This window comes from Crinia signifera, chromosome 1, assembly GCF_055691185.1.
Source record: "Crinia signifera chromosome 1, ASM5569118v1, whole genome shotgun sequence".
Taxonomy (NCBI): domain Eukaryota; kingdom Metazoa; phylum Chordata; class Amphibia; order Anura; family Myobatrachidae; genus Crinia; species Crinia signifera.
Window position 1 is genome coordinate 252,346,409 of NC_139217.1, and position 23,038 is coordinate 252,369,446.

Sequence of the window (23,038 nt, forward strand, 5' to 3'; positions counted from 1 at the left end):
ATCTTAAAAAATTACCACATCGAAACACCACAAGACTGTATCAGAATTAATAAAGAAAGCTGTTAGTTTCTGAATTTGAATTAGTTATATAATTCAAACTAAACAAGCCAAAAACAAATCAATAAAAAACTCAATATGAACTGAACTGAATATATAAAATAATAATAAAATTAAATAGTTAATCGAATAATAAAAGTGCAACATAGAACACCTTTGAACTACATCATGTCAAACAAGGGAGCCCTATCTGTTCAGTAGAAAAGGACAAATAAACACAAAAATAGAAATGGCAAAACACATGTAATTCATTCAACATTGGGGCAAAATCTTACCTGCCCCAAAGGCAAAGAAAAAGCTTTTTTCTGGAAACCGTTCCAGCAGATCTTTTACTCTCTGCCCCATGCGCTCGTTCCTTTTGTAGATCAGTTCCTGGCGGAAATAGTTGTCGATCTCCCTCGCGGTTATCCGTTCATGTGGAGGCAGTGTGGTATTAATAAAATTAGGCACCTGAGCAAAGAAATCCATGAGTTGATTATTACAATATCTGTAATGTTCATTAGTTAATGATAAACAAAAATGATGTTAGCGCTATAGCAACAGACTCAATAATAGCTACAATGTATATCAGTGAAACTTGAAAGCATTCAAAAGTTTGTGAGCTTTTGCTATTCAACCATGCCTAAAGATTGGGGTATACTGTGTTGGGGAACTGTAGAGAGTGTATCAGGATATCTCAATGTTCTAGCACGGCGCCAGCGATTTTAATTGCATCCATCGGGACCCAAAAAATCGCGTAGATCGCATCGCATGCTCACCATGACACCATCCGTACTTTCCCAAAAAGTTACATTTATCAAATCAAGATTTATTTACCACTAAAAGTGTACATGGAAGTCCTATTATAATGTAATGATCAATTTTGTGAATTTCTACTACCATTTCAATAAACAGTAACATTTTATTGACCTTAATATTAATAACAGAATGAAGTAACATACTTGTGAAGAATCTTGATTAAATATTATTGAGTTCAGGTCTCCACAGTTGTAATGTTTGATGAGGTCCTCGGTCGTGTATGGGGCTTGGAGATTGCCTGCCCGAAGGCTCTCCTGTTGCAGTAAAGTCTGGTTTAAGGCAAATATAACCTGTAACAACAAATACGGTTAAGAGACAATATAAAAATTATGTGGAATGTTTAGGTTTTTCATTAATACTGTTTTGATCATTGAAATGTAATTAATACAATGTTATATGTTTCTAAAATATTGTGTTATGTCCTGTAATGACCAACTCCTTGATATCAACATTTTTTCAACTCAATGGTAAAACATGTGCTTTATCGCTATGGCAAAAAGGATTCAGAATTTTAAAGTATTACATCTATCAGTAACAAAAGAAGGACTAATTGTTTTCTCAAAAAGTGATACCAACATTTAAGTTTGACTGGAATCTGCATCATCTGTATTTGCATATACAGGTTGAGCATCCCTTATCCAAATATCCATTATCCAAATTATTGTTAGTTTTGCTAAAAACTTACTGGGTACATCTATAACAGCACTACTGGGGACATGATATGTAACTGACACTGTGAGCAGTATTCAATGACATTTATTGGCATGTGCAATGAATCCTGTTTAGGATTTGCTGCACAGTCCCCGTGTTCCGGAGGGCTGGAGCCTTCGCTGCCAGCCCTCGCTCTCACAGTATTCAATGCCGCAGGGGCTCGCTGCCCCTGACGGCGATTCCTAACCCCCGGGAGAGCTAGCAGGGGACCGGGTAGGGAGCTGCTAGCACTGCTCCCAATCGTGCATATGCAAAGATCGGGAGCAGTGAATATATGAATATGTAATGAGTGGCTCTCGACCCCCTGCTGGCTGTTATGTGTAAAAAAATATGGTACTTGTGAGTTATCCGGGCGTCCGATTTTTTGATTGTATGCCTTAAGTTAAGGCATACAATCAGATGCGATACGATATCGCATCGCATCGCATCGCATCGCATGCGACCATCGGATGCGATGACCCGATTTTTCCATAGGAATCAATGTTAAAATGGACTGAGTCCATTTTAACATGGAATTCAATGGGAAAAAGGGGTCCTTTTCATACCCCTACTATCCAAGTGGGCATGGAGTTGGATATAAACCTGTGGCGAGCGTAGCGAGCCACCGAGCCCGAAGCGTGGCGAGCGAAGCGAGCCCCGCGAGGGGACGGTATTCCGTGTCCCCTCGCGGGGCTCGCTACGCTCGCCACGCTTCGGTGGCTCGCTACGCTCGCCACAGGTTTATATCCAACTCCATGCCCACTTGGATAGTAGGGGTATGAAAAGGACCCCTTTTTCCCATTGAATTCCATGTTAAAATGGACTCAGTCCATTTTAACATTGATTCCTATGGAAAAATCGGGTCATCGCATCGCATCGCATCGCATCCGATGGTCGCATGCGATGCGATGCGATGTCCCGATCCGACCCGATTTAAAAATCGGACGCCCGGATAACTCACAAGTACCAAAAATATATATTTTTTTAAATTAAATATATATTCATGTGATGTAAGCACATGAATAAAAATAGCATGCCCATTCACACAATAAAATTCCTGTATTTTTTACACCAAATGTAAAAAAAAAAAAAACCTTTATTTTAAAAGTTCACATTCCAGTTCACCATAAAAAGATGGCGATTGCTACTGCTCATTGAATACACTCACAGCGAATCACATTGAAAAATCCACTTAAAAACCACAGCAAATTGCGGAGACTATCAGACGGTGAATTGTCCGTCATTCACTGTTCGCCGTCGGCGAATATTGCACATTGAATAGGGCGAATCCCTTTTTCAGTAAAAAGATTCACCTTTGAGCATGAAAATAGCACACATTCTCCATAGAACATGGCGAATCAGCTTAATTGAATACTGCCCTGTATGTCCAAGAAAATGATTGCTTGGCATTCAAATTCAGTGTCTGAGATTTTACACAAACTTTGCTTCATGTTTTAAAACCTTGTTTCATACGCAAACAAAATATATTTGTGTATATTTCCTGTGTTTGATGTGTTTATACAACATAAATTCAAGATACCTCATTCAAATATAAAAATATTCCAACATACGGAATAATCAGTTATCCAAAATACTTCTGGTCCTGAGCATTTTGGATAAGGGATAATCAACCTGTACTTGGATTCAGAGCATGTGTGGAGTAAAAGAAAACACAAGATACACAAACAAACTTGCTTAAAGGTGCCACATACAGTGCGATGATCGCACCCATTATGGGCCTGCATCGCAAAGCGTTCATTTTGCATGCGATTTGCATGCGATGTGATCCGAGGGCAGTACAAAAAGTATGTGCAGTACATACTTTTTGTACTGTGCGATGAGATGCCTGCGGGAGCGCGCATTTCATTGCACAGTGCTATCGCACCGTGTATGGGCACCTTTAGTCGGTGACTCATACCCAAAATAAGTAGCACACATTCACATGTAGAAGCATGGGTCAAAGGAGTGGTATTAAATTTTATGAATGTGGTTGACAAAAAAAATAGTTTTTGCAAGTTGTTCCTTTTCAATTGTTACCGTAGTGGCTAAATCAACACCTTGAACTTTTTTGCCATGTTTTTCAAATCATTCCTGAAATTTTATGTTTTTTATTATTGAAGCAAAGTGTTATACATTCATATCACATAAAGAAGTCCAAAATATGTACACATACACATTATCAATAAAAGCATTATATTTTTCCGTCTCATTCACCGAGAATCAAAAGCTGGAGGGTGAGAGAATCGGACGCTCATTGAACGACGTGCCGAGACAGATATATATTGCGCGCCGGTTGAACAAAGGTGGCTACATCTGCTGGGACCCAAGGTTTTCTAGTACAACACTGCTCAGAGCATCACACTACCTCTGCCGTCTTGCCTTCTTCCTATTTTGCATCCTGGGGCCATCGCTTACCCATGCACACGCACCTGGCCATTCACGTGATGCAACAGGAAAAATCATCACAACTAGGCCCCCTTCTTCCATTGCTCCACTGTCCAGTTCTGAAACTTACCTGCCTTTTGTAGATGCTTTTGGTGGAGGACAGGGATCAGCATGGGCACACCGCCCATTTTGTGGCAATGCAGCTTACACTGTGTGTTTCGACACCATTTAATCATAACCAGCAATAACCTTTTCAGCAATTTGTGCTACAGTAGTTCTTCTGGTCATGGGTTGAGACTGGAGTGCCTTGGCCACCCATGACCCGCTTGTTCACCAATTACCATTCCTTGGACCATTTCTGGTACATACTAACCACTGCATAACAAGAACACACCACAAGACCTGCCGTTTCAGACATTTTAAGACCCAATCACCTGGCCATCACAATTTGGTCCTTGTCAAAGTCGCTCAGATATTTACACTTGCCTGTTTTTCCTACTGTACTTCCAACACATTCACTTTAAGAACTGACTGTTTACTTGCTGCCTAATATATCTCACTCCTTGTTAGGTTCCTTTTGAAGATAACAATCCCAGGGCATTTTTTTCAATTCCAGGGTTTGGGATTGAAAAATTCTCACAGCCAGGATACCCAAGATTGAGCCAACCAAATGAATTGCACCCCCCCACCCAAAACTGTCCACCCCGCAGGTTTACTCACATGCGGGAGGAGGTGCAGCTGGGGCAGGTGTGGCGGGTGTGGTGGCTGGAGAGGTTCAGTGGGAGTGGTGGCCGGAGAGGTACAACGGATGGTGGGTACGGTAGCCGGAGCGAAGTTGTGCGGCAGGAGCAGTGTAGGACAGCTCCTGAGCATGTGCACAGATACTACTCGGCATTAGACACATAAGCAGGATAATCCCGGAATTGGAAGCTCCAATCCTGGGATTCAAATCCTGGAGATTTTATGGACAAACCTCGGAAATCCCTACCACATGTACACACACGCATTTATTCTAGGGTTAATTATTGTTGGAAGCCAATTAACCTACCAGTATATTTTTGGATTGTGTGAGGAAACCAGAGTAAACCCACGCAAACAAGGAGAGAATAATCAAACTCCGCACAGTTAGGGCCATGGTGAGAATCAAACCCATGACCTCAGTGCTGTGAGATAGTATTGCCAACCATTAAACCGTCTTTGCTGCCCACTGCTGTGTTTCTAACATCAAAAACATTTTTTGCCTGTGTGCTCATTCCAGGATATTTTATGAAGCCTGCTATATCCCCATTATACGGCTGGACAACACAAGTCTATGTCATGTGACCATCTGTTTAAAGTTGCATGTGCACCACATTTTTATATATAAATATATAGTCTGCAAATAATTATATTTTTTGGAAGCATTACTTTTCTTGAGATATGTCAGCACCGCCTGTCCAAAGCAAATTTCAAGTTCAAATAAAATTAGAAAGAAGACTCTCTACAGACTAAACAATGTTTTATTAGATTACTCTTCCGTGAAAAATTCCTGTTTTGCAAAACCAAAGCACTAAGCATAGATTTCCAAACCATAATCTAATAAAACTGATTGACTTGACAAGCAAAGTTGAGAATGGAAAAACAGAGAAGATAGCGCAATTGATTGAACAGATGTGAGTGTTTTGTTGTGAAGGGCTAGAAGCTGGCGGGGTGGCGATTGGCTAATTTAAGTTGCATAATACTATAAGCCTTTCATATGCAGATTTGTTCTTTGATCCCATATGGATAAAAGAGCCAAGCAGGGGGTCTTTTGTCTTAAAAAAAGAATCTGATGTCTGAGGCACCCTTGTTCTTCTCCCACCCCTTGAGCTAATGTAGGCTTCACTAACTATCTTTACAGAGAGAACATGACAGCTGCAGAAATACAACCAGAGAGGATCCAATATTGTTTTGCACTGAGGTTCAAATACACTTGTACGTTTCCTTCTGAATGGTCATGCAAACAAAAAAATTGGCACATCAAAATGTTTTCATACTTCTGCAACAAGTGAAAATTGCCTGATTTCATTTTCTAAACAAGAAAAAATTGTATTAAACACAGATGGAGCCAGGCTTATCAAGTCTGCTCCCGTCATGCCAGTCGCCATGCCGTGGCGGCAAATGTGGTGCATGTGCATTGGAGACACTCACGCGCCCCATTCCCAGCAATGGATGCGCACGCTGAGATACGGGAGTCAGCCGCCAGATACGGGAGTCTGGTATGCTAGCAGAGCCAATGAGAACAGCTCTATCTGTATTAGCCAAACATGACAATTTTCCAGTAGCGGGATCCTGATATGTATACAGTATGTAAAGCAGTAATATTAACTAAGTAGTACAGCGCAAACATTCAAAACAAAATATTACAGGTATCATATTATATCTTTTGATCGATCTATCCATCCATTTACACATACATTCGTACAACATAGAGTGATATTAAAACGTGTTTACCACTACCTGATTTCTTCCAGTTTTGCATTTTTATCACATTAATTTCAGAAATGTGCACAAATTGAATATATGGCAAAGACAACCTGAGTAAATATAAAATAGACTTTTAAATGATCGTTTCATTTATTGATAAAAAGAAGTTATCCTACACTAACTGGCCCCGTGTGAGATAGTAAATATCCCCTTAGCTACTCATTCAACCAATGAACAAAAACAAATTGAATTGGGATCAATAAGACTAGACACAGTCAGGCTTGATTACTGTCAGCCAAGTTGAATCTAAACATCACTTAACTAGAACATTTTCAGCAATGAGAAGTTGACTAAAAGGTCTCAACAAGCAGCACAGTATGCTATGATCTAAAGAAATTCCAGAAGAGATGGCAAACAATGTATTGGAATATATCAGTCTTTCAAAGCAATTTCTAATACTTTGTTTGAGAGCTATTACCTGCAAATGGAGAAAACAAGGAACATTAGTGAATCTTCCCAGGGATGGCCAACCTTTGATGACCACATACTCAGCTGTCGTACACCTAGCGCCTTACACATAGTACAATCTTTGGCAGAGTAGGTCAAACTGACCACTGTGTAAACTGTTTAAGTCTTTTTGGTTCCACATAGAATACAATTGTCATAAAGCCTACCACCCTCCTCCTAATCTCTACTTATCTCCGTCATTGATCTGCTCTTATGCCAACTTCATCTTTCAACTGCTGCAAGAGTTGGGCCTTCTTGCAACTTGTTCCTCCTTTAGCACCATCCATGGCACCTGTGTCCTCTGTTGTCACAAAATCTCTGGAGTGATTAATAAATGTCTACATTGGGTTCTGGTTCATTGAGTGCTGAACTGCTTCTCCTCTCTGCAACTTGCTACCACTTACTTTAGAAATGGTTACTTTCCATTCCCTGGTCATTGTATTGTAATTTTATAGGTCATTAACATTGTATGTTATAGGTCATTTACATTGCATTTTACTTATGATACGGTATTGCTATGAGACATACTCCATGTACAATGCTGGCTCCTTAAAAATAGATATCACTTTTAATACTTGCTGTATGTATTATATACTGAAGTAGGTCTGATAGTGACAACTGCTATATAAATAAGCTGCTTACTATTTTTCATTTGTTACATAACACAGATGTGTATATTTAATTTTAGTGCTAGATACATGTGCATTATCTTACTGTTCAAGTTTAGGTGCTTCTTTTCTTTATATATTTATTTTACAGATTTTAAATTTGACAAATGCAGGAAGCACAAAGAGTCCCTCTGCAGAGATTATGGGGTTTATACAAATGTGGTTGAAGGTGCATGTGTGTATGCGCAGGGCCCGTTCTGTGCGGGTTTGAATAGGTTCTGCAACATAGGACACAGTTCGGCATTAGTGACTGACAGTGAAAATGGAGGTATGGCGCCATCACAGGGGGCGGGAAGAGGGATCTTGGTGGTTGCAAGGAACTTTCCTGCCCACTACAACGTGTGTCTTGCATATCCCTATGGGTGCCTTAAGCCATTCATTGTGAGTGTGTGAGGATATCTGCAACCAGAGACGGTGCTCACTGCTGAGGGACTTTCAGAACTCCCTGTAGATGATGTCTGTGATACTGTATGAACTTTTAAACAGTCTGGGCGAAATGTAATAGGGTGTGATTTTTTAGACATGTGCGATTTTTGGTCAAAAACGGCCGAAATCGCACATTTTCCGAAAATCGCACATTTAATAGGTTGAAAATCGTGGTAAAAAATCGCACTTTTTACCGCGAAATCGCACTTTTAGAAGTGCGATTTTTAGTCACATTTCAATTCGCATCCAGATGTTTTCCCATTATAAAGTATACAACTCGCAAATGTAATAGGGTGCGATTTTTGGTCAATGTTACCAAAAATCGCAAAAAAAATAGACCAGGTTCTGACAGGCGAATTTGACAGAACCATGCACAGATCATTGAGATCTGTGCATGGTTCTGTTAATAAAAATGTGTAAAAGTGTTTTTATAAAAAAAAAAACGGCGTGGGGTCCCCCCTCCTAAGCATAACCAGCCCCGGGCTCATTGAGCCGGACCTGGTTCCAAAAATACGGGGGAACAAAAAGCATAGGGGTCCCCCGTATTTCTGAAACCAGCCCCGGACTCTTGGACCGGTCCTGGTTCCAAAAATACGGGGGACAAAAAATCTGGGGGTCCCCCGTATTTTGAAACCAGCACCGGGCTCCAACAGCCCGCGGTGTCATGCCACAGCCGGGGGACACTTTTTATACAAGGTCCCCCGGCCAAAACAGGAGCACCGTGGCTGGTCAGCCTTGGACGGGGTACCTGGAGGAGTGGGGACCCCCCCAATAAAGGGGTCCCCCCCAGGCTTCACCCGTCCAGGGCTTAAGCCCGGGGCTGTCACCGGCGTCCGTGGCCAGTGGACGCCGGCCTGATAGGGTTAAATCCATCATACATATCATTACATTGCTTTTTACCGGCGAACTACAAGTGCCAGCAGACCTCCCCCGCATGCTGGGACTTGGAGAACCACAAGTCCCAGCATGCAGGGCATTAATGGGCCCGCTGGGACTTGTAGTCCACCTGTAAAAAGAATGTTTATAAAAAACACACACACAGAGAAGTACAAGTTTATTACACACACACACCTCAATTTTACACCAGCATACTTACCATTCCTGGATCCAGCGCTGGTCTGGCTGCTTTACAGCCGGCTCCCCCCGCACTGACAGGCAGCGGGGAGAACCGGCTTTCTCCGTTGCCTGTCACCGGCTTTCTCCGTAGCTTCTGTAGCTCTGTCCGAGTGCTACAGAGGCTGAGAGCGCGATTGGCTGAGCTACAGTATGCGTCTCCATGGAGACGCATAGCTCAGCCAATCAGGACTGAGCTATGCGTCTCCATGGAGACGCATACTGTAGCTCAGCCAATCACGCTCTCAGCCTCTGTAGCACTGGGACAGCGCTACAGAAGCTACGGAGAAAGCCGGTGACAGGCAACGGAGAAAGCCGGTTCTCCCCGCTGCCTGTCAGTGCGGGGGGGAGCCGGCTGTAAAGCAGCCAGACCAGCGCTGGATCCAGGAATGGTAAGTATGCTGGTGTAAAATTGAGGTGTGTGTGTGTAATAAACTTGTACTTCTCTGTGTGTGTGTTTTTTATAAACATTCTTTTTACAGGTGGACTACAAGTCCCAGCGGGCCCAATAATGCCCTGCATGCTGGGACTTGTGGTTCTCCAAGTCCCAGCATGCGGGGGAGGTCTGCTGGCACTTGTAGTTCGCCGGTAAAAAGCAATGTAATGATATGTATGATGGATTTAACCCTATCAGGCCGGCGTCCACTGGCCACGGACGCCGGTGACAGCCCCGGGCTTCAGCCCTGGACGGGTGAAGCCTGGGGGGGGGGGACCCCTTTATTGGGGGGGTCCCCACTCCTCCAGGTACCCCGTCCAAGGCTGACTAGCCACGGTGCTCATGTTTTGGCCGGGGGACCTTGTATAAAAAGTGTCCCCCGGCTGTGGCATGACACCGCGGGCTGTTGGAGCCCGGTGCTGGTTTCAAAATACGGGGGACCCCAGATTTTTTGTCCCCCGTATTTTTGGAACCAGGTCCGGCTCAATGAGCCCGGGGCTGGTTATGCTTAGGAGGGGGGACCCCACGCCGTTTTTTTTTTAACTTTTTTTTTTTTGCACAAAAGCGCATTTATAAAAATGCGCACATTTTCATGACTGAAAATGCGCACATTTTCATGACTAAAAATCGCGGCAAATCGCGGCAAATCGCATTTTTTTGCCGCTAATTCGCATCTCATTACATATGCGAATTCGCGGCAAAAAATGCGATTTTTAAAGGTGCGATTTGGTGCGATTTTTTTTTAGTCTAAAAATCGCACCCTATTACATTTCGCCCTCTGTATTTAAACTAAGGTTTCTTCCTCTATTTTAAGGTTTGTACTTATCCTCTTTACATATATATTCCCTAAACTAGCATCACAAGCCATACCATATTCCATAAACTAGCATTTATCTAAATGTTCATGTGCTAAATATGGTGATATTTAAACAGAGATGAGAATCCCACTTTATTAAGATAATATCTGCAAATCCTCAAATATAAAAGCTCTGACTTTATCGTAATTTTATTGCTTTCATTAGTTTTCAGCTTCGAAAGGAAAGTGAGTGCCAATTTTCTGTTTATTTGGCTGACATTTACTTATTATGTTGTTTGTTTGCCAAATAATTAATAGTCTCAGAACTGTAGACTGTCCAAGGAAATTCTGCAGAAACACAAAAGGACCATTCTTTATATGTAATGCCAAAAAGCATTGGCTGCACAAGCTTGGCTTGCACAATAGATACCAAGCTGTAATCCAAAACAGTTTTATCTGATTATATCATTTATTTATTTTTTCGCCATATTATTTGTGATTATGAGCTATAACAGGGAACTATGTTATGAAGAAAAAGGTTTAATTTTCTGACATATTTTAAGTTGCAATCAGAAGTTTGCTATGAGCTGCAGAAGGATCATAGGGCCTGATTCAGAGTTGATCGCTGTTGTGTGACTGTGACGCATGCCTAAGGATCGTAGCATGCAAGCACGAGACAAAATAGCTTCAAAAATAGCAAAAATATATATTCGCAATCCCTTTACAATTTGATTGACAGGAAGTTGCTTTTTTAGGGGTGGATACCTGCCATTTTCACCAAGTGTCCAAAAAAACATCGCCTGAGGATGACACGTCAGTGTTGAAATGTTGCTGTATATTTATCTCACTAAAAAGAATACTTTGAAATTTACAGTGTTGCATCCTTTCTTTCTTTCTTTCACACACACACACACACACACACACACACACACACACACACACACACACACACACACACACACACACACACACACACACACACACACACACACACACACACATATTCAGTATATACACATATACTTCTTTTAAATATATTTCTTTATATAAGTGCAAATAAAAATGAACCTCTGTTCTTTACAAGTCAGGTGTGTGAAGACTGGGTGGGAGACTGTTTTCTCTGCTCCCTCCCTGCTCAGCTTCCTGGCTGCTCTGGCCTCTCCAGCATGTGACGTGATGACATCACACGTATAGGAGAAGCTGAGGCAGAGATAGTAACCAGCAGTAATTTCTGCTTCCCCCTGACACTCTGTCCCAGGCCGTGCCCCCGCCCGCCCACCCGACCTCTCATTCGACAGCCCGTCTGCCCATCAGTTAAGGGCAGTGTGACAGTGAGACTGTCATGGCTGTGCCCGTGCCGTGGCCAACTCGCCTGTGCGGCAGCAGCAGGCAGCACGCCAGCAGCAGCATATGTATGTAGTGTATTGTAATTGGTCAGACAGTAACTCTTCTCACTCAGTGCGCCGGGCTCCCCCAAGCATCAGCGGGGGCTGCCTTAAGGTAGCCATACACACGCAGATTTATCTGCAGATCTGTCTGGTTGGAACAAAAACATGGTTATGGATGAGAGCAAATGACAAACTGTCACTCATCCATAACCATGTTTTTCTTCCAACCAGCCAGATCTGAAGATAAATCTTACTAGTATATGGGCACCTTAACACTAGATACGCCACTGCAGGCCCTTAGATAAGTCAAATGGTATCTCTTGGTGCCATTAGTCAAAGCCCCTGCTCATTGTGACAGCGAGTTGTTCAGGCAGTGCACTGTGTCAGTTGGACAACTACAGGTATACAGATGGGGCAGGTCCCATCTTGGCTACCTATGGCGAGAGTTCCGCCAGCTAGCCATGGCTGGCCACGGCGCCCCCCATCGCAATACATTTTAAATGCTTGGCAATTCGCCGTGGCGTCTCCGGATGAGTACAATACCAGTGATCATCCACCAGATGTCACTTTTGAAAACCTCTTTGCGCATGCGTAAAATTTGTGCTGCAGCGCGTGCATGAAGCGCAGGAACTACAGTAAATAATTTATTGTCCCTGGCAAGCTTAGTCAGCGCCTCTCTCACACCGCCGGCATGAGCATGATCCCGTCTCTTGGGAGGAGAGGATCATGCTGACGCGGGTGGAGAGGCGCTGCATTTGTTTGACACGAAGGAGCGTCTCTGACGGACGCTCTTGCGACCCAGTTGCACAGACGTTCCAGTAATGAGAGGCTTTTGCGTCTGAGTTGTTATTACGGCAGGGTACTACAGTAAAGTACTTTACTACTATTGTGCTGTGTCCACCAAGCTGTACTGTTCTATAGATAGTGTACACACTAATAAATAAAATTACATTGCATTGTGTACAGAATCATTACATTAAATTATACTGTACTGTATTGTACGTCTCATTGGTTTTGTTGAAAGGTGCTGGCCTTTGGCTAGTACAGTATTGTAGTTTTAACACACATAAAAAATTCCGGTTACCAATAAGGCTTTCTTGGCGTCTAAATTTGCATGGGCGCTTGAGCGTCTGCACGGGTATTATACTGGTACTATACTGGAGCGGCACGGACGCTAATGCGTCTCAGTATATGTTCTAACGGTCGCCACATTTTGGTGTTATGACATTCACAGTAAGTTACTGATTCGTATAGGGATCATTTTACTTTTACACACAGTACTGTTACAGTCATGTACAGTAAGCTCGTTGAAGTGATACAATGTCTGTTTTTTATCAGTGGTCAATCAGCTGCTACTGTATACTGTAGTACAGTACATTACTGTGCTGTACAGTACCTGACATTTTTTCAAGCCAAGCATGTACAGTACAGTAAATTCACAGTTACTGTAGGAGCTGATTGGCCAGTGATTACTACTGTACTCACTACTTAGTGGGTGGCGTGTGACGCTTGTTCCGCACAGGACGCACGTGAGGGCGCCATCTTTATTGCTTTATTGCTGAGCTACTGCAGAAGACAGTATGGCAGAACGCTCAGCAAGAAGAGCTAGGCCCTTCAGACGTGGAGAGCTCCTCATCCTGGTGGCTTGGCGGGACAGGCCCCTGGTGTCCAACAGAGAGGTGGTGGAGGCATACCAGGAGGCTAGCCAAGCCATCAGGTTGTGCTTCAGGAGGGACAGAATGTACTGTACTGTATTTCAGGTCAAGTCGACCCCCTCCACCCCTGGAAAGGGAGGAGGCGATTGACTTCAGCTGCATACACATTATGCACAGTACCAACAGTTCAAAATATTCAGCATCTACCTGCCCCATCTGTATAGGTGAATGCAGCTGAATAATTTCTAAGTAGTGGAAACAGGACAGGATTTTGGTGGGTTTTGGGAAAAGTGGGTGAAAGTATTTTGGCTCTGGTCTTCTACAGGAAGATAAAATAAATATGATATTTATTAAAATGTCCACCTACAATTGATTAACCTGCCTTTAGGATCACTCATTTAGGAGCGAGAGGTAGCAATAAAATGAAATGCGATGGTGTACCACCAAATACTGCAGTGATGGACTTCGATGCACATATAGACCATATACGGTACCTATAGAATTACTATTTTTCCTACACACCTCTATGGGTTGTGATGAAAAACTAACAATGTTACCGGAACGGCACCACGTGGCCAACACTGATTTGTCCCCAGTCAACCTATTTGAGGTATTGACCTAAACCCTTTCAATCCCATGTGTGCAGGTCTTCAGATGAGCTGTTTAAAGATATGCTATAGAAAACAGTCAAACTAATATTACACAACAATATTTGTGTAAAACAATGGGGTATATGTATGAGGCAGTGATAAGGGACAAGAAGCGATAAAGTGCCTGGTACTTTATCACTAGCCAATCAGCTCCCAACTGTCCCTTTTTAAACCTAGCGTAACTTAACAGTAAGAATCTGATTGGCCGGTGAAGTACCAGACACTTTCTCACTTCTTCTCCCTTATCACTGCTTCATACATCTACCCCAATATGAGCTATAAAACTTGTTCATTAAAGAATGCCAAAGTATTAACTGCAATATTATGTAGCATGTATTTAATGAGTTCGTAAGAAATTATTGGGTTGTATGGAGCGCTCCAAGGATGCTGCTCTCTTGTTATAAGTAATCTCACCCTCAAGATTATAGAAGACATTGGGTTATGGGTAGGTGTATAACAAGAATGGGCGCTTCCTTTCTGGATGGACTATTCAAACGAAAAATGAGCAAGAAGAAAAAAGAGATCAAGAAAAAGAGAGAAGAGAAGAAAAAAAAGATGAAGAATAAAAAAAAAAGGAGAGAAAATACTAGTCAAGGTGACTTGACTCACCTTGACAAAGGGACAGGAAGTCCCGAAACATGTTGGTCGGAGTAACGTTTCACACTACCTTTTAAAACAGAGAGAAAGAAAGGTAAGACCTGCGGTATGATCAATTTACATTTAACCAGTTCGGTCGGGATCCAATCTGGGCACATTTGTTTCATTGGACCACCCGGGACACCACCTGACCGTTTTACCTATTTTATTATGTACTATTATTGTTTATATGACCACAAATAAAATTATTTTTTACATTTTACATTGTGGAAAAAGATACCTTTATGAGAGGAATCCACATCATACCATCGTGAGTATGGGTATGCCAATTATTGACCATTGAAAAGTAACCTTGATATGCGTATACCCATTATTATTACCTGTAAGTTAGGTACGCCCCAAATGAGACGTATTTAACAAACCTAAAGTGCTAAAAGAAAGAAATATGTCTACACATTGCCTTCTTTTTTGATTTTTTACATATATCGTGAATTGGAGAACATAAAACAACAAAAAGGAGTCACATCAAAGGAAGGCAAGAGAATAATACAGGAAAGTCCACTCTCTCCTTTTTTTTTCTTCTCTTCTTCGCTCTTTTTCTTGATCTCTTTTTTCTTCTTGCTGATTTTTTCTTTCGAATAGTCCATCCAGAAAGGAAGCGCCCATACTTGTTATACACCTACCCATAACCCATTGTACTTAATGAGTGTCCACATAAAACCTACAGTAATTGCATTTCATGTAGCATTATCGCTTAAATCAATACAAATCTAAGCAAAGGCATGTGAGAAAATGCATTATTTTTCTGGACTATTAGCGCCAATGATAGTATAAAAAGCTTAAGGAACATGAATTAAACACTTAACATAAATGCAGTGTCTACAAAGGCCTCAATCAGTGCTCTCTCATTGTAATCTGTCAATCTTTTAGCATTTTTCTTTAATTTTGCTTTAAACACCACCAGCACGATAAATCATTAGGCAATTATCACCGAGTGAAAACTTGGCAAAAGAATCACAAATCTTCGGATCATGTGCGCCTCGTTTTGAGGAAAAGAAAATACAACTGACACAGATAAATACAGCATGTGCTGTTGTTCAGACAGTAGCCTCTAAACAAAGTAATAATTGCCTCATACAGATATAACCAGCGGCTTGTCTGTCAGCAGTGAGTCAGCTACCTGGGATATAACTGCAGTTAAACACATAAAAGAAGAACTAATAGTACAGAAATAGCCTTTATCATTATTAACTTGACTAAAATTGTAGGGCTCATTTATCAATTAGCAGTATAATCATTTACTGCAACTTTTAGCAATCATTAATAGGCCACTATATTTAAAAAATAAATCTTTGATTCACAGTTTTTATGTCCTCCGCAAGATATCTGACTAATTTACATTTGTTCCAGTGCAGTGTACTTTTTCATCATGCAGTTATTGGATTCATTGAGCCAAAATCATTTGCTGGTGAGTAATTGACCAATAATATGCCTCATGTTTTTAAAGGGGGCAGTTACCAATATTGTCCCTCATTCAGAACTCAAAGGAAATGTGGCACATGTGCAATGCAGAACTGCAAACAAATATAAAGCTTTTATAAAGAAAAAAAACCCGTGGTGGATCACTGACAGGCACATGCGCAAAATCTATGCAAGTACAGCGGCAAGATGCAGAGTGCACTTTGCCAAACAGGTGAGTTAACACTCTCCCTCTTCGGCAAAATCCATGCCATCGGTGTCTGGACCTTCTTCACCGTGCTGAATGGGCAGAGCAAGTCCAGAGAAATAACAGCAGCAGGATCAGCCATTATACATCTCCCCCTGTGTGAATGAAAATTTCATGTCAAAGTCTCTCAGTCCTGCTACATCCAAGTCTCTATGGTAAATGGTAACTGTTTCATCTTTTTGAGTATATGGTACAGTCAGCATAATGTCATATTATACTGAAATATTTACTGATTTAAAAAAATAGTATATATGACATCATATCAGGACATTGATTGAAGCTGTGTATTTGTTTACAGTTAGACTAAAGAAAGTTTTTATTTTCTTTAACTGCTCCACAAAATATTCATCTTATTCCATGTTTGGCAACAAAAATGTCCACATTTTGCCAGGGTAATTTAGCCTTAAGTGTTCCCAGGCCTTCAGCAACCACTCTGCATGCTAAATAAATCAACCAGTCCAACTCAGCCTCAAAAGACAAACGGACAAATAAATGTAACCTAAGGTAACAGCAGGATTGGAAGATTGTATATCTGGAAATTCATAACTCTGGGAAATGGCCTGAAACTGTTGCTGTGATTGCAATTATCTCTAATCTCTATCTCTTGTATACAATAATTGTAACGTGTATGGGCACCTTTTGAGTTGGGAAGTATAACCCATGTATGCTGCTCTTCATAACAGATCAGCGGTTAATGGGTCCTGCACATATGTGCCAGTGGTGTGTGGAGCGGTGTAAATGTGTATTCCAAAGAGAGAAGGTGGCAAATGGACAGCATAGGGGACTAGGTGAAAGCACCTAATCCAAACACTGGAGCACCGAACTGGACCAGCTACCTGCATCGACCTCAGTCACTATGGATCTTTCTGTGCACGTCTCCCTGCGCTGTTTGCTCTGTTACAGCAGTCACACAAACATCAATGGGCACGAAGAGTCCCAAAGCGGCTAAAGGCACTGTAGAGAGCTGGTCCGTTCCAGTGTTCCAGAGTCCAGACTGTTGCTGCTTCCATTCTCTCTAGCCAAGTGTACAAGATGCAGGTCAGAAGGAGGCTGCAGCATTTGTTTTGTATCTTATCCAGGGACATGCACAGAGAGAGCTCCATAGCAGCATGGGTCACTGCAAGGATCCAGGCCAACCTTTCAGCATCTGGATAGTTACAGCTCACACCCAATCGCCAGCCCATACTTGCCTACCTGACCCTCTCCATGAGGGAGAAAATGCTCTGTTCCTGTATTTCCCTGGTAATGTGGTGAAACACATTTCTTATCCATTATCTAGCTCCCCGCAGGTGATGGCAATCATACATTACCAGGGAAGTCCAGGAACAGAACATTTACTCCCTCATGGAGAGGGTCAGGTAGGCAAGTATGGCCCAGCCAAGCACTTTACAGCACTAGAAATACACCCAGTAGCATGGCCATGCCTTCAGTAATGCAGTTTTACTGCCTTAATATCATGGCACCCCTCCTCGTGCTCCAAAATGTTGGGAAGTATGTCACAGTATTTACAAATTCTAGGAAAACAGGAGAATTGTTAAGTGTTCTATTACACTCAGAAATATACTCTTTAGGTTAAAGATGATTTATTCTCTTTTACACATAATGTAGGTATTACACTGCATGGTACTAAGCTGCATATGCTGGATATACTGTGTATAATTTGCCCTAAGAGTCTATATACTAATAATCATTGCTCAGTAAATTGTGTAACATTACAAAGTAGGCACAATAGTAGTACAATGGCACTACAATGATTATTAGTATGTTAGTGACATGATGCCACTGATGCAGCTGAGCTTACAATCTATATTATCTACTACATGGACTCTCACACACCCACACTAGGGTTAACTATAACCGCAGCCAATTAATCTACGAGTATGGAGTGTGGGAGGAATCCAATTACAGCTCTGCATAGTTATACTGATAATAAAGACATTATTTAAAACATGAGATTAATCTATTGAAATGGTGTAGAGACCATACAGAAATAAATTAGCACAGTAATGTGAAAGTTACCTTTTCATATATAAATTGACTTTGTAGTATTTTTTTCAGCTGGTGGCAAACTGTGCTATTATTGATGCCAGCAGCTAACTGCCTAAGCATTGCCTATCTGTGATGCATTGGCTTCATTTCTGTGTGTTCAGGAGCTAAATCAGGCTTGTGGAAAATGAAGAATTACAGTACTTTAGTACTTTTCCTGGTTGATTAATTGCATATTCATCAGTGTTAACGATCTCTGGCAATTTGGAACTAAAAGCAGATATGCATTCCAAGCATCACGTACAGTTCCTTCTCCCTTCAGCATGTACGATGTTTCTGGGTTATTTATAAAATGTCAGACTGTTCTACAGACAATGTGCCTCAGACATATGGGTTATTTGCACCACAGGTATCCATGACAAAAAGCTTTTACTTTCTTGTAATAAGCTGAATACTGTACAACAGGCGACTAGACAAGCTCTACCAGATACTAACTAGCTGAAAATGTACTTCAAATGACTTGGTTTATATTTAGTTTACAATAAAACAAAGTATAAATTAAGACTATTATGTCTGCATGTGTTGGTGCAAATGTGTAATTTGCCTGTGTGTACGTGCGCATGTGTGTATATATATGTAGACCAGAGCCCCGTACACACTAGAAGATAAAGTGAAAGATATCGTTCAAAAAGGACTTTCTGAGCGATATCTTTCTTCTGAACGATATCTATTGTCTAGTGAGTACACTCGATATCGTTAAAGATGTGCACAATGATTGATATCTACTGAACATGCTGGTCAATTTGGCAATATAGGCTAATGACCTGTATGTTTAGTGGGCCCCAGTGGCGTCACTGAGCGATATCAGAGGATGATATCGTTCAGAGTGGACGAACAATATCGTCAGCCCATGGCCAATATTGTTAACTAAATCAGCTTCAGCCCCCATCGTCTAGTGTGCATGGGGCTTAGGAGAGTTGATAATGGAAGCCCTATGACACAGGTCCTCCATTTATATATATATATATATATATATATATATATATATATATATGTATGTCAGGACACAGCAGGCAGTTTTCAGTGTTTGTGCAAATATTTAATGGCATACATGCAGCAAACAAACTTCACATGACAAACAAAAGAAACACATTTTTCCACCCAGCGTTTCATATGCCTCTGGGCACTGACATTCCAAGTACCTGGTACTGCAATACTTGGCCTACAAACTGACCTTTACCAGGCATAAGTGCTCTGAACAGCAGGCTGAGCATGGTTTAGGTCCCTGCTAGTGCAATCAGACCACTTCCCAGCTGTGGCTGTGAAAGTCCAAAAACCTGGACTGGAGCTGTGTGCTTGAGAGCCCAACCCTCTCCCTCAAGCACACCTCAGAGTCCCTATCCTGGCTTTGCATTGAACCAGGATCTCTTACCTGGCTACAAAGCACTATCTCTGGGACTGGACAGCGCTTCTTTATCCCTCTCCGGGGAAGTTGTGACAGGACAAAAACACTCTTTGATGAAACTAAACCTGTTTCACCACACATATCCCACCTTTCGTTTCTCCATGAGTGAGGGAAGTGCCTTCCTCCCCTCGAGGGGTCAGATGTCCTTGTGATCTTTCAAATTTCCTAGATAGGACCTCTAGTTCCTCTGCCCAAAAATGTTGCTTTGTATTTCTTGCAGCTCCCCATCCTTCGACCATCAAGCATTGTTTTCAATGTGTCAGCTTTTCTTTCAAAGTGCACATCAGTCTTTACCTCCTATCGCCGAGCCTCCGGGATGCGGTACATCCTTTTCTTTACTACTACTCCGCCAAGGAATGATTCTAACTAGGGTTTTAGCCTCCCGTGTCTGAGTAGATGACAAGGTCTCAGCTAAAGGGACTTAAGAACTCCCTGGTGACCTGGTGAGGACAACGTCATTTAATGGATCCCGGCCAAAGTTTTGCGGATCCATGTCAAATGGCAAATTCTCCCAGTCTTGATTAGAAGCACTCTCGGCCTCGGAGAAACAACCAGTGCAAAGACTCCCCACCAGAATGATAGCTTTAGTTGGCAGGAGGACTGACCCTTCCGATAGTCCTTTTAACAAATCTCCAAAGCCAGGGAAATTGTGCACTAAAATGAATGGGTAAGGAAGCTTTGGGCCGATGGCTGCTTTTACTTCATGACAGCTGCCCCTTAAGCCAATCCTAATTTGAACTTTAGGAACCTCTTGGTGAAACAATGGACGCACAACACTTTTACAGAGCATGGAACTCTGTTACCCTGGGCAACACAGCCTCAGACAAGAGTGGCAATTCACTGCCTGTGTCTACTAATGCAGGAAATTTGCGACCCCCCCCACAATAGGGGAGGTAGTGTAGTCAGAGGAATCATAGTACAGGAAACCTGGTTAGTTGGCCCCATTAGCTAAGCTCTTTTAGGACAAGTTCGCCTCATATGCCTCCGTTTAGTACATAACAATTTTTGTAACTTTCTCTCCTCTGCTTGGCAGAAGCCTTCAAAAGAAGTCATGCACCAGCTTCACCATATGCTGGGATCTAGGCTCTTTTTTTAAGGGTTCTAGCCATATTGACAACAGCTTTATACCACTCTATAGAGAGGGCCAATGTTTCCAGTGACTGGGGATCCAGGTGGAGCACCCAGGGCTGCATCTTTGGTCCCAAAGAATGCACACATTGTCTATGGCTGTAATCTCTACAACCTGCATAGAAGTATGAGTTTCTGGCTGCATCCAGCTTCTGCCACAGGTGGTGAGCTCAGACAGCTGGTGCCGGACTGATACCCCTGGGCCCAGTCCCAGAATTTGCAGCCCCGGTGATTACTGGATGACCACACATACGCTCAGTCAGCAGTGCACATGTGCAAGCCATCCATGAAAACAAAGCCAGCAAGCCATTCACAAGGTGAATCAGGCCATAAGACCAAGGAGCCCTTCTGCGAATGCACTGAAAGCATCGCATTCTGGAGCTTGGTTCACATGAAAATGCCCACGGAAATGCATTTTAGGCTTTAATAATATCCCACCCAATGCATCAGCATAATTTTTCCACACACAGCCTGTAAAATGCCTTTTAGGGTTAGGCACGTAAAAGGGGTACTCACTATGTCGCTGAAGATTCAGTGCCAATGTAGGATGTCATTATCAAGAGCCAAGGGCGTAACTACCTTAGGTGCAAGGGGCCCATCTTTACAGTCTAAGTTATATGTGCTCTATACATTTATTACCATCAGTTGCTAAATAGGGGTCCTTAGAAACTTTTGCTATGGGGCCTACGAATGATTGGTTACGCCCCTGTCAAGGGCCATGCTGCATTCCAGTACTCTGTCACTGCCCACTGAAATGCTGCAATGCTGATTCATGACATAATAGACCAGATTCGGAATTGCACACCAGTTACCGCATTATACTTAAAAAATAAATGCGGGTATCTGCCTTTATCTGGGTTTTGCACAAGTAGCTGTAATCAGTCAGTGAGCATATGCACAAACTCTATAATTGGCACAAGAGATTTAACAGACAGATCTCTGCATTGGCTCAATTCTGATTTGTCCACGATTATTCCAACAACATGCCTTTATCCTACATGCAAAAGGTCATATTACTGCCCAGTTCTGCCCATTTAGCCATTTGTGGAGATATGGCGAAGATGTGTATGACAACTTCTATGAATGACCCTACACATTTTTTTTTTTTTAATACATATAACATGATTACTTAAACAACATCCATAAATTGGAGAAGTCACATTTAGGCAAATGTTCCATATATTTTGGGTAGGCTATACAGCATTTTTTATTTTTGCAAAAGGTTTTGAACTATATATACAGGTAGTCAATACTTTGCACTCACCAGCGGCATTTTACTGGACTGAATTATTTCTGCATTTCATCAAATATCATTAAAGGTTTCAAGCACACAAATGCCACATTTCTGAGTTGGAAGCAGACAGTCTCTGATATCTCCTTGCTCCCATGATTAATTAAAACAACAATAAGGCTAACCCAATCAAAGTTTCAGGGGAAAAAATAAAAAATCTTCCATTATGAAGATTGTGATTCTAAAGGTCCATGCACACTGGGCGATATTGCCCAGCGTGGATGGACAGCGATGATGTGGAAAATCGCTGAGGTAAAAATCTCTCAGCGATTTTCACCCATTTTAGCGATTTTCCCAGCGGTGGCCGATTTTTCATAGCAGGACGCTATGGAAAACCATCCACCCTATCGCTCATGCTGGTAATGCCAGCAGATCAGCATCTGGTCCAGCGATGATATTGGCACATGCATCAGCGATCACTGCTCATTGCTGCCCCGTTCACACTGGGTGGCTTTTGAGCTGCTTTCAGCTCAAAGTTGCCCAGTGTGTATGAGGCAGCTATGATCTGTGAAGTGCTCTATTGAGTCTACCCAACATGCCCATTTCCAGTTAAACACATTTGTAAATGCAGATTGATTTCACTGGGGCATTTCCAAAAACCTGGATGTTGATGGACACCTATGAATGTGTTAACAGTTATTAAGGAACATTTGTATAAGAACTTTGTGATTTTTTTGGTCTTTTGCGCCTTCTTAAGTGACCTTTTATGTATCTGTTTATTTCCACTTACTAGAAAAGTTTTCCACATCAGTGTAATAGCACTGCACTGTGGTGGGCCTTTTTCCATTACTGGCAAATTAAACAAAAACCCGACAGTATCTTTAAATAAAC

General features: G+C 42.0%; 1 protein-coding gene across 1 annotated transcript in view; it reads right to left on the bottom strand.

The window, feature by feature from the left end:
- Positions 1 to 23,038, bottom strand: part of TRABD2A (TraB domain containing 2A) — a 75,986-nt gene that overhangs the window by 15,792 nt on the left and 37,156 nt on the right. Inside the window, exons 3-4 of the mRNA XM_083158284.1 lie at positions 999 to 1,145; positions 333 to 507 (exon numbers count right to left, since the gene is read on the bottom strand). Coding sequence (XP_083014410.1) covers positions 333 to 507; positions 999 to 1,145 — 322 coding nt within the window. The remainder of the gene's footprint in view (positions 1 to 332; positions 508 to 998; positions 1,146 to 23,038) is intronic.